The sequence below is a fragment of the Vipera berus genome (assembly GCF_964194415.1).
Source record: "Vipera berus genome assembly, chromosome: 14".
NCBI classification, from domain to species: domain Eukaryota; kingdom Metazoa; phylum Chordata; class Lepidosauria; order Squamata; family Viperidae; genus Vipera; species Vipera berus.
The window spans coordinates 4,180,996-4,196,338 of NC_138217.1; the positions used below are offsets into that span (position 1 = coordinate 4,180,996).

General features: G+C 47.1%; 1 protein-coding gene across 1 annotated transcript; it reads left to right on the plus strand.

The window, feature by feature from the left end:
- The first annotated feature begins 1,449 nt into the window (after positions 1-1,449).
- On the plus strand, positions 1,450-13,760 carry RFLNA (refilin A). Its single transcript, XM_081339408.1, has 3 exons — positions 1,450-1,690; positions 8,324-8,433; positions 12,837-13,760. The coding sequence occupies exons 1-3, from the start codon at positions 1,472-1,474 to the stop codon at positions 13,171-13,173; spliced, it is 666 nt and encodes a 221-aa protein (XP_081195534.1). The 5' UTR covers positions 1,450-1,471; the 3' UTR covers positions 13,174-13,760.
- The last annotated feature ends 1,583 nt before the right edge of the window (positions 13,761-15,343 follow it).

Here is a 15,343-nt window from a genome sequence, read left to right on the forward strand (position 1 = left end):
CTGGGAACTCAGCCGGGGTCCCTGGAGCGCAGGAGGGTGGACGGGTGGGGTGGGATGGGATGGGATGGGATGGGGGGTGGCTTTGCCCCTGCCAGCTTTCCTGCAAGTTCAGAATTGAAATGACGCGTGAATGCAACTCAGAAAGAGGAAAGCAGGTCAGGGGTTGGAATGGAGCAGAAAGAAGCGCCTTTGGAGGTTTAGGCCAATTTCTGGAGGGGTGGAGATTGTAGGAAGAGTGAAATGAATATTGCCCCCTGTCGTCCCCCCCCGCCCATTTCTCTCTCTCTCTCTTTTTTTAAAGAAGGATCCAGCTCTTCTTTCAGGGGTTCAGACCCTGAAGTAGAGCAAGCTTAGTCTTTAAATCAGCACCTTTTCCCACGAAAAGAGTTTGGCAACCCTTTTGCAGTCTTCCAAAACCCTGAATTTAAATCCCGCATTCTGCAACTTACCCTTGGGTTGCACGGAGTAGTGAGCAGAATGTGAGATTTAAAATTCAAGGTTTTGGAAGACTTTGCATTCCAGCTTAAGATTGCTAGCAGAGTCGGCGGGGTGGGGGGTGGGGGTGGGGGGCGCGCAGAGGGGCTCCAGAAGTTTGCTGGACCCCAAATCTCAGCTCGGGAGCCATGCTGAAGATGACTGCTCTTTCATTTTGCTGTTTCTCTTCTTCCGATACTTTTCTGAGTTAAAAATCATTCCTCATTCTTTTCCTCCCTAGCTTGAGCTCAGCATTGGGGGGGGGGCTTGAAACGGACTCTTCTGGACCCCCCCCAGCTCCCCCCTAACCCTATGCTGCCTTGCCTCTGAGAAACAGGAGTATTGGAAGAGCCTCCTAACCACCTTGCAAGGTAGGCCAAGCTAAAAAGGACTGGCGGTATCACAACTGTGATCTTTTTAAACTTTTGACCACAGGACTTTTGAGGCTATCCTCCCGTCCTTTCCTCTTGGCCAGACCTGGGCATTTTAGCCCCCCCCCCCTGGCTTTTTGGCTGTCCCAGTCTGGCCCGCGTGAGGTCCTTTGGGAAATAGAAATCAAACGTGAATAAGGGTAGGACACGCATGCAATAGAATGGCAAATTGCTTTTAGTTTAAAGGCGACTGCTATTTTGCTTTTTCAGTTTACTTGTGTCCGTGCATGCAGTGCACTTTCACAGCCCTGTCGATTCGGCCCTCCACAACAGGCCCAGTTTCTCATGTGGCCTCTTGGGAAAATTAATTGCCCCCCCCCCCCCAGTTCTTGGCCCTCCCAGGAAGAGGTGAATTTTTGACAGCATGGTGGATTTTAATAATACTAATAATAATAATAATAATAATAATAATAATAATAATAATAATAATAATAATAATAATAATAATAATAATAATAATAATAATAATAATAATAATAATTTTATTTGCATACCGCCCTTCTCCCGAAGGACTTGTCTTCCTGACCCACTTTTCTTTCCACCTTCCCCACCCCCACCCCCCAGTCATGGTGGGTCACCTGCAGTTCCAAGGTATGGAAAACAATAACAAGGAAAAGAGCCCGGAAAGTTTGCTGGACAGTCCTGATTCGGGGCTGCCCCCCAGTCCGAGCCCCCCTTTCTACTCCTTATCTGCGGGCCTAGCTGAGAACAAAGCCGTGGAGAAGAATTCCTGCGCAGAAATACTGGATCATGGGCCAGAGAGAGATTGTCAGGAAGGGAAAGTGGTAAGTTTGGCATTTCTCTCTCTCTCTCTCTCTCTCTCTCTCTCTCTCTCTCTCTCTCTCTCTCTCTCTCTCTCTCTCTCTCTCTCTCTCCCTCTCTCTCTCTCTCTCTCTCCTCCCTCTCTCTCTCTCCTCTCTCTCCTCTGTCTCTGTCTCTCTCTCTCTCTCTCTCTCTCTTTCTCTCTCTCTCTCTCTCTCTCTCTCTCTCTCTCTCACACACACACACACACACACACACACACACACACACACGCACACACACATAGAGTATGACTGCAATTTGCCGGCCTCATTCAAAGAAACCCAGATTTTAATTTGGATTTCTGCAATCTTTGCAAGTAGTTTCTTGCTGAGGTGCAGATTTTATGTGCTGTAATCGCTGAACATGCTTGACATGCTGAATTATTGAAACTAGGAGAGGTGAAAGGTGGATGGGTGACTTTGGGCCAGTCCCCAAGAGAGGAAGAATTCTAGTCCCGCTTTATGCATGAAAGCCAGTTGGATGACTTTGGGCCAAACACCAGGAGACGGTGAGTTCTAGTCCTGCCTTAAGCACAAAAGCCAGCTGGGTGACTTTGAGCCAGTCGCATCTCTCTCTCTCAGCCCAACCCAAAAGGTTGTTTCTGTGGGGTAAAGAGCAAGAGGATCAGATATGTTTGCCGCCTTGAGTTATTTATAAAAATAATAAAGATGGGATAAACTTAATAAAAAAAACAATTGCAAGACGTCTATACCGTTTGCTTTTCTGGAATGAATTTGCTTGGAAACTATTGGAGAAGTGTTTTGCTGGTCGAACAATCACTGTTTCTCATCCAAATTGCAGGCATGGTAATGTTTCTTTTTCTTTTTTCTTTTTTTTTATTTCCCAGATGTCTGATTGCTTGACCATCGGCTTGCCATTAAGTACTGAAATATTTGGTTTTTAAAAAATCCAGTCTTGTTCAATTTTCTCATTTGGAAGATGAGTCCCATTTCACCCAACAAGGGTGGGACACAGGCCAAAATTCTGCAGGATATTATATTGGCTGTGCAAGTGTGTTTGTTGAAAGTTGCAGGTTTCTAGCCCTCATGGAGGAGAGAGAGAAAGAGAGTCGAAAGCATGAGGAAGCGTCTAGGTTAACTGACACAGATTAAGGTTGCAAAATGCTAAAGATGAAGGCAGAACATGTTATGTCCTAAAATAATTAATTGGGTGGAGTCCTCTCACATGCCAAATTAATTAGGTGAACCGTAGTTACGTGTTTTACCTTGAGCAAATGAAGCTGTAAGCTCTTGACCACACTGAGGACAAGCATTCTGGGCATTTAGAGCAAAATGTGGGTCCGTGGATGCTGTTTGCATTGTTTGTCCGGATGGGTCTTTGCAACAACCAGTTGCAATTAATCAAAGCCCAGAAGAAAAATCATCAGAAATTTTCAGAGTGCGGGCTTTCCTTGCTGCAGCGGTAAGATTAAAAAAAAAATGAAGAGGCCCTACAGGTTTTTGTTTTGTTTTGTTTTACATTTGTCTTTATGGCAGACAATTTCCTTGGGAAAATTGAGGACTTGGCAGTACCTCCTTGGTCGTCTGGCTGTCGGAAACTTGCTAATCTTTCCGTCTCTAAACAAACAACCTCATGGAGGAGAGAAAGAGGAAAACAAAATCTCGGCAACGGTTCACTTCCTGCTTCTCGAAGGGACCTGGGTTCTAGGTTTGCAACATCAGTCAAACCCCTGGCCTCCCTTTCGGTAACACAGAAGCCAGCCACTCACTCGAAAAAGAGCTAGCCAAAAGATTCACATTAACCAGGTTTAAGCATCTGCTGGAGGCTTTTTTACCTGTCTGGGTTGAGCATCTCGCCTGAGGACTTCCTGAATTTGTAAACTTCTCGGATCTTCTTAGGAAAGGTTAATAACAACAACAACAACAACAACTGGAGCACCACTTGAACACCATTGGCATTGACAAATTCGCCATTAGTCAATTGCAAAAGACGGCCTTGCTGCGACGATATCTATAATACCATCAACTATCCGCATCTGCCTATCTCAGATCCTTGGTAAGGACTTGATAGGTAGACAAGAATGCCAAATCCAGTCTGAACATCTGGCTGTCTGCGTGATGATTAATAAAAGGAGGAGGAGGAGGAGGAAGAAGAAGAAGAAGAAGAAGAAGAAGAAGAAGAAGAAGAAGAAGAAGAAGAAGAAGAAGAAGAAGAAGAAGAAGAAGAAGAAGAAGAAGAAGAAGAAGAAGAAGAACAACAACAACAACAACAACAACAACAACAACAACAACCTTTGAGGTCCTCTAGTTCAAATGGCTGTCCAGTCTCTTCTTAAAAACTTCCAGTGTTGGAGCATTCACAGGTTGTAGAGGCAGGTTGTTCCACTGATTAATCGTTCTAACTGTCAGGAAATTTCTCCTTAGTTCTAGGTTGCTTCTCTCCTTGATTAGTTCCATCCGTTGCTTCTTGTCCTGCCTGCAGGTGCTTTTGAGGATAGCTTGACTCCCTCTTCTTTGTGGCAGCCCCTCAGATATTGGAACACTGCTATCAAGTCACCTCTTGTCCTTCTTGTCAATAGAATAAAATAGAATAGAATAGAATAAAAAATAAAAATAGAATAGAATAGAATAGAATAAGAAATAAGAATAGAATGGAATAGAATAGAATAAATAAGAATGGAATAGAATAGAATAGAATAGAATAGAATAGAATAGAATAGAATAGAATAGAATAGAATAGAATAGAATAAAAAATAAAAATAGAATAGAATAGAATAAGAAATAAGAATAGAATAGAATAGAATAGAATAGAATAGAATAGAATAGAATAGAATAGAATAGAATAGAATAGAAATAAGGAATGGAATGGAATGGAATGGAATGGAATGGAATGGAATGGAATGGAATAACAGAGTTGGAAGGGACTTTGAAGATCTTCTAGTCCAACCCCCTTGCTCAGGCAGCTTGACTCCCTTTTCTTTGTGGCAACCCGAGAGATTGGAAGGCTGCTATCATGTCCCCCCTCGTCCTTCTCTTCATTAAACTACACATACCCAATTCCAGCAGCTGTTCCTTATATGTTTTAGGTACCTCTCTGCACCAGTCTCTGCTTTCACCATGTGCGGAAGTGAAGGTGTGATTGTGAGTGATCCCTGACAGGGAGTCCTTACGACCACAGACGGGGCCAGAACTTCCATTTACTAGGCAAGGCCAAGGTTTTGGGAAGCGAGTCGCTTCCGATTTCGCCTCCTTTTTTTCATGGTTGTTAAACGAACCACGGCAGTGGTTAAACGGACCGTGTGGTCATTAAGCAAATCCAGCTTCCCATTATTGACTTTGCTTGTCACAAGTCGGCTGGGAAAGTCACAAATGGTGGTCAGGTGACCCTGAAATGCTGCAACCATCCTAAATGCCAAGTGCCCGAATGTTGATCATGTGACCTTGGAGATGCTGCAATGATTGTGCATGCGAGGGCCGTTGTAACTGAACGGTCGCTAATCCTCCGGCATTGATCCTCCTCTGATGGCTCCTTCTGGATTTGCCAGAAAAGAGAATCAAACCCAATCGATCAATCAATCAGAAGAGAGCTGGAAGGGACCTTGGAGGTCTTCTAGTCCAGCCCCACTGCTCAAGCAGGAGGACCTATACCATGTCAGGCAAGTGGCTGTCCAGTCTCTTCTTAAGAACCTCCAGTGATAAATCACCCACAACGTCTGGTGGCAAGCTGTTCCACTGGTTCATTGTCCTGTCAGGAAGTTTCTCCATAATTCCGGGTTGCTCCTCTCCTTGATTTAGTTTCCATCCATTGTTTCTTGTCTTGCCTTGTGGTGCTTTGGTGAATAACATGACCCCCTCTTCTTTGTGGCAGCCCCTCAGATACAGGAATGCTACTATCATGTCCTTCTTTTCTCTAGACCAGACATGTCAAACTTGCGACGTCACGTGATGTCGCGTGACGTATCAGGACTGTTTTGCCATTGCTGGCAATGGGGCGGCATGGCTTCTGGATGACGCATCCGGCCCGTGGGCCGGCAGTTTGACACCCCTGCTCTAGATTAAGCCATACTCAATTCCTGCAGAGGGACGTGGTGGCTCAGTGGGTTGGGACGCTGAGCTTGTCGATCTGAAGGTCGGCAGTTTGGTGGGTCGAATCCCAAGTGCCGCATAACAGAGTGAGCGCCTGTTACTTGTCCCAGCTTCTGCCAACCTAGCAGTTCGAAAGCACGTAAAAATGCAAGTAGAAAAACAGGGACCGCTACGGTGGGAAGGTAACAGCGTTCCGTGCGCCTTTGGTGTCTAGTCATGCCGGCCACGTGACCACGGAGACGTCCTCGGACAAGCGCTGGCTCTTCGGCTTTGAGACGGAGATGAGCACCGGCCCCTAGATTCAGAGACGACTAGCACGCATGTGCGGGGGAACCTTTACCTTTACTAATTCCTGCAGCTGTTCTTCATATGTTTTAGTCTCCAGGCCTTTAACCATCTTAGTTGCTCTTCTCTGCGCTTTTCCCAAAGTCTCAACATCTTTTTTGTAATGTGGGGACCAAAACTGGATGCAGCATTCCAGATGTGGTCTGGAAACCGTGGCACGAAGGGATTTTTGCCTTGCAAGAAGTGTAGTTGAAAGCTGCCTTCCACAACTTCACTTGTGTGCCCCATTTCTGCTTCCTTGGCACCGAGCTAAGATTCCTTGGCTTCAGATTGTTTTTATTGTGTTGTGTTGTTTTTGTTTTTTTTCTTCATTTTTTTGGCCACGGGTATCTCTGGTTCTGGCACCCACGTCAGTTGCATTGCTAGGATTTCAAGCCTTCGTCTGTTTGTGGTTACTGAAATTGTGCCTGGCAGCTTGCTGTAAAAGTGTGTGGTGTATCTCTGGGTTAACCCATCAAGGGTAGCTGGATTCCCATGGTAGAAATAGAAATTGTGTTCTTTGGGCCCACTTTAGACCTCTAACTGGAGAGGAATGCCTTCTTTTTTTTCTGCATCTGGCAACTAGAAGAGCCAGATCAGAATTAAAAGTTCTGCTCAATAATTAAGTTGCTCTTTGATCTGCTAAAACTTCTCTGAATTCTCCCAGCTTTCCCTGTATCGGCAGGTAAACGTAAAAGGAGCCTATTCCAGGGAGAAAGAAGTGCTGCTTCTAAAGGAAATATTAGGGAGAAAAGTTCATGACTCATGCCGCGCAGAATCCTGAAGACATTTTCAAACAGTGCCAACTAAGGCACTAGTCCCTAAGAACTTTGCATATTAGATGCCTTCTATTTTTTTCGTGAGCTTCTAATTCAGGGCTGATTTATCTGTTTTTCAATAGAATGTCATTTTGTTTGCTCATAGTTCAGGGATTTTATTTTCAGGGATGTCTGAAGTCCTTCATTCCTTCCCTCCTTCCTCCTTACTTTTCTGTCCCCCCTCCCTCCCTCCCTCCTTTTCTTCCTTCCTTCCCTCCCTCATTCCTTCCTTCCTTCCCTCCTTTCCTGTTCTCCCTCCCTCCCTCCTTTCCTGTCCTCCCTCCCTTCCTTCCTTCCTCCCATCCTCCTTTTCTGTCCTCCCTCCCTCCCTCCCTTCCTTCCTTCCTCCTTCCTTCCTTCTTCCTTCCTTCCTTCCTTCCTTCCTCCTTCCTTCCTTCCTTCCTTCCTTCCTTCCTCCTTCCTTCCTTCCTTCCTTCCTTCCTTCCTTCCTTCCTCCCATCCTCCTTTTCTGTCCTCCCTCCCTCCCTCCCTCCTTCCTTCCTTCCTTCCTTCCTTCCTTCCTTCCTTCCTTCCTTCCTTCCTTCCTTCCTTCCTTCCTTCCTTCCTTCCTTCTTCCACATTGTGCTTGGAAATTTTTTCTTCTCCAGGCAGTTCAAGAGGGAAAAAACACCTGCTGCTCTTAACGTCCTTTCTTTCTGTTTGCAACCGGGATGATTTAGGATGATGGTGGCTCCTGACTGGAGCACTGAATCAATACACTCTGCACACATCCAAAATATGCATTATTCTCTGTTATATTTGAACGCTCCCTGAAATATGTAAACAGCCTTATGCACCTCTGGATACTGATAAAAGGCCGCTATCCAGAACCTTTCCATCTGCTATTTCATAAATCTCGTGCCAAAATATCAATGTTGGGGTTGTTGTTTTTTCATGCAGATTGTCCCCTGCAGCTGGGAATATTGCAGCCTTTATGTTTAACTGATTAAAGGGAAGACCTTCCAGATGTTTTAGCACGGTATTTCTTAACTTTAGCAATTTTAAGATGTGTGGACTTCAACTCCCAGCATTCCCTGGCCATGAGGAATTCTGGGAGTTGAAATCCACCCATCTTCAAGTTGACAAGTATAAAAAACATTGGACTAACCCTAATCCAGGGGTCTTCAAACTTGGCCCTTTTATGACTTGTGGACTTCAACTCCCAGAATTCTGGGAAGTCCACAAGTCATAAAAAGGCCTTAATCTGCCTTAATCTGTCAGAAGTTCAAAAGGTCATAAAGGGACTAGTCGTAACTTGAGGACTACCTGTAGCCAACTACAGCTAATAAAATTTTGTGGCTCTGTCAACATCTGCCTTATGATGCCCAGAGTGATATATAAGGACCAAAACATTTATTTGAATGAAGTCAAGAGTTGTTCCTGTTCTTCTTTTATTCCTGGTTTATTCCGGCCTTTCTCCCTACAGATTCCTTATGTTTTTCTGAACTCCTATGCTTCTGAAATCAGACCTCGAATGCACCCGGTGTTTTTCGGAGAAAGCATAGAGGTCAACCCGGAGCCAGCACAGGAAATCAGGTAACGTACAGCTTGTCCTTGGCTGCTCCTTCCGTCTTCCTCCATCTTCTGCAAGAAAATAAATAAAACGTACAGAGTTTATGAATGGATTGAGAGCTGTTTCAGCTGCAATAATTTTGTGGGAATGAGAAGGGGTGGGAAACGATGGCTGGACTGTTGGGCCAGCTTGGTGCTCTCTGAGCTTGGTGGTTTTCTTGCAGACATTTCTTGACCCAGCTAGGTAACATCATCAGTGCTAGAAGGAAGGTTTGCTCTCTGCTTATATACAAGCAATAAACAAGGACCCAATCAAGGAACCATCAACAACACTCCCATCGATACTGGCAGGACAAGAAGCTTGTATATAAACAGAGAACAAACCCTCCCCCTCCTAGCACAGATGATGTTGCCTAGTTGGGTCATGAGACGTCTGCAAGAAAACAACCAAGCTCAGAGAGTATTAAAAACCCCACAGTCCTCCTCCTCCTCCTCCTCCTCCTCCTCCTCCTCATCTCCCCCTCCCCTCCTCCTCCTCCTCCTCTCCACAAATCCCACCTCCTTTTAGCACAGATGATGTTGCCTAGTTGGGTCATGAGATGTTTGCAAGAAAACAACCAAGCTCAGAGAGTATTAAAAACCCCACAGTCCTCCTCCTCCTCCTCCTCCTCCTCCTCCTCCTCCTCCTCCTCCTCTCCCCCTCCCCTCCTCCTCCTCCTCTCCACAAATCCCACCTCCTTTTATCCCAGATGATGTTGCCTAGTTGGGTCATGAAACATCTGCAAGAAAACAACCAAGCTCAGAGAGCACTAAGGACCCCAGTCCTCCTCCTCCTCCTCCTCCTCCTCTCCCCCTCCCCTCCTCCTCCTCCTCTCCACAAATCCCACCTCCTTTTAGCACAGATGATGTTGCCTAGTTGGGTCATGAGATGTCTGCAAGAAAACAACCAAGCTCAGAGAGTATTAAAAACCCCACAGTCCTCCTCCTCCTCCTCCTCCTCCTCCTCCTCCTCCTCTCTCCCTCCCCTCCTCCTCCTCCTCTCCACAAATCCCACCTCCTTTTAGCACAGATGATGTTGCCTAGTTGGGTCATGAGATGTTTGCAAGAAAACAACCAAGCTCAGAGAGTATTAAAAACCCCACAGTCCTCCTCCTCCTCCTCCTCCTCCTCCTCCTCCTCCTCCTCCTCTCCCCCTCCCCTCCTCCTCCTCCTCTCCACAAATCCCACCTCCTTTTATCCCAGATGATGTTGCCTAGTTGGGTCATGAAACATCTGCAAGAAAACAACCAAGCTCAGAGACCACTAAGGACCCCAGTCCTCCTCTTCCTCCTCCTCCTCCTCCTCCTCCTCCTCCTCCTCTCCCCCTCCCCTCCTCCTCCTCCACTCCCTTTTATCCCAGATGATGTTGCCTAGTTGGGTCATGAAACATCTGCAAGAAAACAACCAAGCTCAGAGACCACTAAGGACCCCAGTCCTCCTCCTCCTCCTCCTCTCCCCCTCCCCTCCTCCTCCTCCTCTCCACAAATCCCACTCCCTTTTAGCACAGATGATGTTACCTAGTTGGGTCATGAGACGTCTGCAAGAAAACAACCAAGCTCAGAGAGCACCAAGGACCAGCCTTGAGTTACAATTATTCCCTTCCGTTGGTAGCAATGCCTGGACTTCAAAGAGCCTAGCCGGGAGATCAAATTGGAGAGGACTTAGATCTCGCCTTGCATTTATCTCAGTTCTGAAGCAGAAAATTGGGCTTTGAATTCTGTGGATCAAAGCAGGAAGGGAGATAAGCAAGCTTGCAGCTTGAAGCCTCCCCACTTCAGTCCAATTATCTCCCACGCCTAAACAATCCCCCAAAGGGGTCATCGCCCAAAGTAGGGATGGGCTGAAAATATACAAGCCACCTTTTACAGGGCGGTGTTGGTGCTAACTAGCTGGGAGCTTATTTTAAAGAGAAATCTGTGAAGCGGCTGCCAACTGTGGGCACCAGGTTTCCCCCCCACCCCACCCTAATTGCCTCCTCCACCCAGCCTGGTATTTTTTACCCCACCAAATTCTCTGCAGGGCTTCAAACTGAACTGCAAAACTCATTAAATAGATTGTGTTTCGCCTGCTCTGCTCCGGGCCAAGCCTGGTCGAGGGCGTTTAATCTTTTTATACCAGAGCTGCAGTTGCTTCAGCTACTGCTATTTTCTTCTCCTTTTTTTTCCCGGAGAGACACGGAAGCAGCAATTTGCCGGCAGCCAGTTTTCAAAAGACAGAGCTGTTTTTCTTAGAGCAGAAAAGCTTGCTGCTTTCAGAGGCTTGGCCAACAACTGTCAAGAGAGCCAAATTGGCCAAATTTCTAATCCTGGAATTCTAGAATCGGAAGGGGCCCTTGAGGTCCAACCCCTTGGCGTAGGTGAGGATCACCGGCTCAAGGTTGACTCAGCCTTCCATCCTTCTGAGTTTGGTAAAATGAGGACCCAGATTGTTGGGGGCAAAATGCTGACTCTGTAAACCAGGGGTGTCAAACTCAATTTCATTGAGGGCCGCATCAACATTGCGGTTGCCCTCAGGGGGCCGGGTGGGTGTGGCCAGGGTGGGCGCGGCCTACTGGGTGGGCATGGCTGGAGTGCGTATGGCCTACTGGGTGGGCATGGCCAGCTCTACATCGTTCGCATCAAGGGTGCCTATGGGGGCCTGGGCAGGAGTGGGACAGATCTGAGGGTCTCTGGCAGAAGCAGGGTCTCTGGGCCAGGGCCAAGGCAGTGGGGGCCGTTCCCTCACTGTTTCCAGGATGGCTTCGCGGGCCACATGAAACCACTTCGCGGGCCGGATCTGGCCCCCGAGCCTTGTGTTTGACATGTCTGCTGTAAACCATTTACAGAGGGCTGTAAAGCATGGTGAAGTGGTAAGGTAAAAAGGTAAAGGTTCCCCCGCACATGCGTGCTAGTCATTTCCAACTCTAGGGGCCGGTGCTCATCTCCGTTTCAAAGCCAAAGAGCCAGCACTTGTCCGAGGACGTCTCCGTGGTCATGTGGTCGGCATGAGTAGATGCCAAAGGCGCACGGAACGCTGTTACCTTCCCACCGGAGTGGTCCCTATTTTTCTACTTGCATTTTTACGTGCTTTCGAACTGCTAGGTTGGCAGAAGCTGGGCCAAGTAACAGGCGCTCACTCTGCTACGTGGCGTTCGGGATTCGACCCGCCAAACTGCCGACCTTCTGATCGACAAGCTCAGCATCCCAACCCACTGAGCCACCGCTTCCCTATCGGTGAAGTGGTATATATGTCTAAATGCTATTGCTATTTAAATGAAAGATGGCTGACAGAAGGATTTCTGGGCTCTGCATGAAGATATCCGACAGAGCAAACCACCTCTTTAAAAAAAAAAGTGTTTCTCAACCTCAAAGACTTCACCCATCTTCAAGTGCCCCCAAATGTCTTCTGGTTAAGGTTTAGACATGGGTTAGTCCAATATTTTCCAATCTTGGCAAACTTGTAAGATGGATGAACGTCAACTCCCAGAATGCCTCAGCTGTAGGAAATTTTGGGAGTTAGAGTCCACCATCTTCAACTCCCAAAATATTTGAAAGCCAAGGTTGAGAAACACTGGCCTAGACAGTTTTCCAGGACATTCCTGTGGTCGACAATGAGAAACTGGATAGAAGACCAAGCAGAAATCACAGTCCTTCAGAAAAACAGGCTTAGCTGTTCCAAGCCAGAGAAGTTTAGCGGTGTGACCTACCTTGAGGGCAGTCAGACAACTGAAGAGACTCTCAGAAGGTTGAGTAAGGAGGTGAATTTGGGGGCTGATACAGCTGGCAAAAAGGGACGCGGTGGCTCAGTGGGTTAGGACGCTGAGCTTGTCGATCAGATGGTCGGCAGTTTGGCGGGTCGAATCCTGAGTGCTACGTAACAGACTGAGCGCCTGTTACTCGTCCCAGCTTCTGCCAACCTAGCAGTTCGAAAGCACATAAAAAATGCAAGTAGAAAAATAGGGACCACTACGGTGGGAAGGTAACAGTGCTCCGTGCGCCTTTGGCCTCTAGTCATGCCAGCCACGTGACCACGGAGATGTCCTTGGACAAGTGCTGGCTCTTCGGCTTTGAAACGGAGATGAGCACCGCCCCCTAGAGTCGGAAACAACTAGCACGCATGTGCGGGGGAACCTTTACCTTTACAGCTGGCAAAGTCCAATGAGAAGCATTTATTGCTATCACCAGAGGTCTTAAAAGTGTTTTTCCAAAAGGCAACTGGACTTTCTTGAGTACATTTCACTTCTCATCTAGTCTTTGCGGACAGTCTTGGGACAAACCAGTAACTGGGTGATTGAGAATGTCCATAGCCATCACTAGGGCTGTTCTAGCAGATGATGGTTAGCTGTGATGGATGCTGGCTTAGACCTACCAGGTTTCACCTCTCTTTCCCTTCTCTTTCCCATCTCCCAGGTGCAATTCGGAGATCAAGTACAGCTCAGAGAAACATTACCGAGATGACATCTTCTACCACCCCACGCCCACCATTACCACCTACCAAGAGTCCATCACGGTGGCCCCCAACTGCACCTGGCGTAACTACAAATCTCAGCTTCTTTTTGAGCCTCGTCAGAAGCCCCTCCGGTTTCAGAGCACGACCATCATTTTCCCCAAACGGGCCAAAAACCTTTACCGGACCACCCTCAACTACCGGCTGGGCTGTGCCAGGCGGTGGTTCGCCTCCAGCGTCCAACTCGCCTTGTGTGAGGACAACAAAACCTATCTGATGCACCCGGAGAACTTGTCCTAGGCTTTCTGGAGGTCGGGCTAGGCTACAACCGTCCACCTACAACATGGGTCCACCTCTTGTAGACACATTGACGGACTTCATCATCCTCTGGCTGAAGGCATCTCAGAGACATCAGCCGACGTGATTGTGGACCATCCACAATCTTGAAGTCTTTCACCCTTCTTCCAAGAAGCGGTTTGGGGAGAGAGCTTTCTCTGAAGACTTTAAAACGGGGAATGGATTCGATTCCTGCCGGGATCCAGCCTATTTAGGTAGCACTTAAATGCTGTTTTAATCCAGAAGCCTCTCTTTAGTCGTTTGCTATTTAAATCTTCCCTCAAAGTATGAAACATTTTGAAGATTTCCCTGTGGCTTTTAGGATGTTTGTTTCCTTGGCAAAGAATATTATCCAAGGATCTCCTGGCCCATTCGAGCAATCTAAGTGTTAATTTCATCTGGAGAATATTATTACAAAGCCTCAAGATCACCCTGATGGGATCAGAGGCCGGATTAACACATTGGTGTGTTCACCACAATGTGGAGGGATTTTACGGAAGAATTATGCGGGGTAAGCTTAGCTTTTGTGGAGGGGGGGAAACAACAACAGTTGCCTTGGACCAAATGTCTATTTTTCCCCCCAAAGCATTCTGTGATAACAGTGTTTCAAATTCATAATTTCAAGAGTTTGCATCTCTAAAATGTCTGGGAAAGTTTTTCAGAGGGGAACTGGAAGTGAATGCATGGAAATCAGAAGGAGAAATGACTTAACATTGCCAGCCATTAGGTAACCAAAGAATTGGGGGGGACCCCTTTGTATATGCTCTGCAACAATCTCCTTGCTATTATATTTCTTGCTTTTAAGGATTGGGATTTTGAGCATATTGGGGTTGCAGAAATCCGGACCACCAATTAGAAACAGCAAAACGAGAGACAGACACTTACATGATCTTTACTGAGCAAACAAGCAAAAAAGCTTTAGAAAAGGAGATTAAATCCAAAGGAATCTTTTTTTTGGGGGGGTGACCTTAAAGTCAGAATGTTGGAGAAATTGTTAGCATGAATGATCTTAAAATATTGCCTTGGTGAACGATGACAAATGCAGTTTCAAATTTTTATTTTGGGGGCATTCAAGACTACAGAGATGGAAAGAGAGGATAAATTAGACAGATGTGTTGTTTGTGGATGGCAGATCGTTGCGTAGGGAGGCCCCAGTTTCACACAAATGGTTGAGGAGCTAAATCATTATGGATAGTCCTTGATTTATGGCCACAATTGGGAGCAGAATCTCCATTGCTAAGCAACGTTGAGTTTGTGCTTGATTTATAACCTTTTTGCCACGATTGTTAAAACAAATCCCTGCAGTTACGTCAGTCATGCGGTCGTTAAGTGAACCCAGCTTCCTCCATTGACTTTGCTTGTCAGAAGTCAGCTGGGACATCGACCACCTGACCTGGGACTGTGCAACTATGATGGTCATAAGTGTGAGAACCGGTCGCAAGCCCCTCTAGTACAGACATGTCAAACACAAGGCCCGGGGGCCAGATCCGGCCCGTGAAGTGGTTTCATGCGGCCCGCGAAGCCATCCTGGAAAAAGTGAGGGAACGGCCCCCACTGCCTTGGCCCTGGCCCAGAGACCCTCCTTCTGCCAGAGAACCTCAGATCTGTCCCACTCCTGCCCAGGCCCCCATAGGCACCCTTGATGCGAACGATGTAGAGCTGGCCACGCCCACCCAGTAGGCCATACACACTCTAGCCATGCCCACCCAGTAGGCCACGCCCACTCAGGCCACACCCACCCGGCCCTCTAAGGGCAACGGCAATGCTGATGTGGCCCTCAATGTAATTGAGTTTGACACCCCTGCTCTAGTACCTTACCTTTTCAACCCTCCTGGAGCCTGCGGAGGTCCCCTTGAAGGTCGCCCCCAAACGAAATGACAGAATTATGCCTCCTTAGGGACTTAAACTGGGGCCCAAAGGAATTTAAACCAAGCCACAGGTCTTTGCATTCAAAATTTGCATTCTTTGAAGAGGGTTGGTAAAACACGCCGATCCGAACGGGAGATTTCCTAGGATCGGATTGCAGCTGGCTTTTGTTTTTGTTTTTTGGGGGACGGAAAATAAAATCATCTTTTTGAAAAACCAGCGGAGAAGGCTGGGAAGCCCGTGCATCGAAGATCTGCAAGGACTTTCT

What these genes read in the sequence shown, in the direction of transcription:
- RFLNA (XM_081339408.1), top strand. Translation starts at nt 1,472, where the DNA reads ATGGTGGGTCACCTGCAGTTCCAAGGTATGGAAAACAATAACAAGGAA. An exon ending in ATTGTCAGGAAGGGAAAGTG is followed by an intron (nt 1,691 to 8,323) that starts GTAAGTTTGGCA and finishes TTCTCCCTACAG; the next exon opens with ATTCCTTATGTTTTTCTGAA. An exon ending in GAGCCAGCACAGGAAATCAG is followed by an intron (nt 8,434 to 12,836) that starts GTAACGTACAGC and finishes CCCATCTCCCAG; the next exon opens with GTGCAATTCGGAGATCAAGT.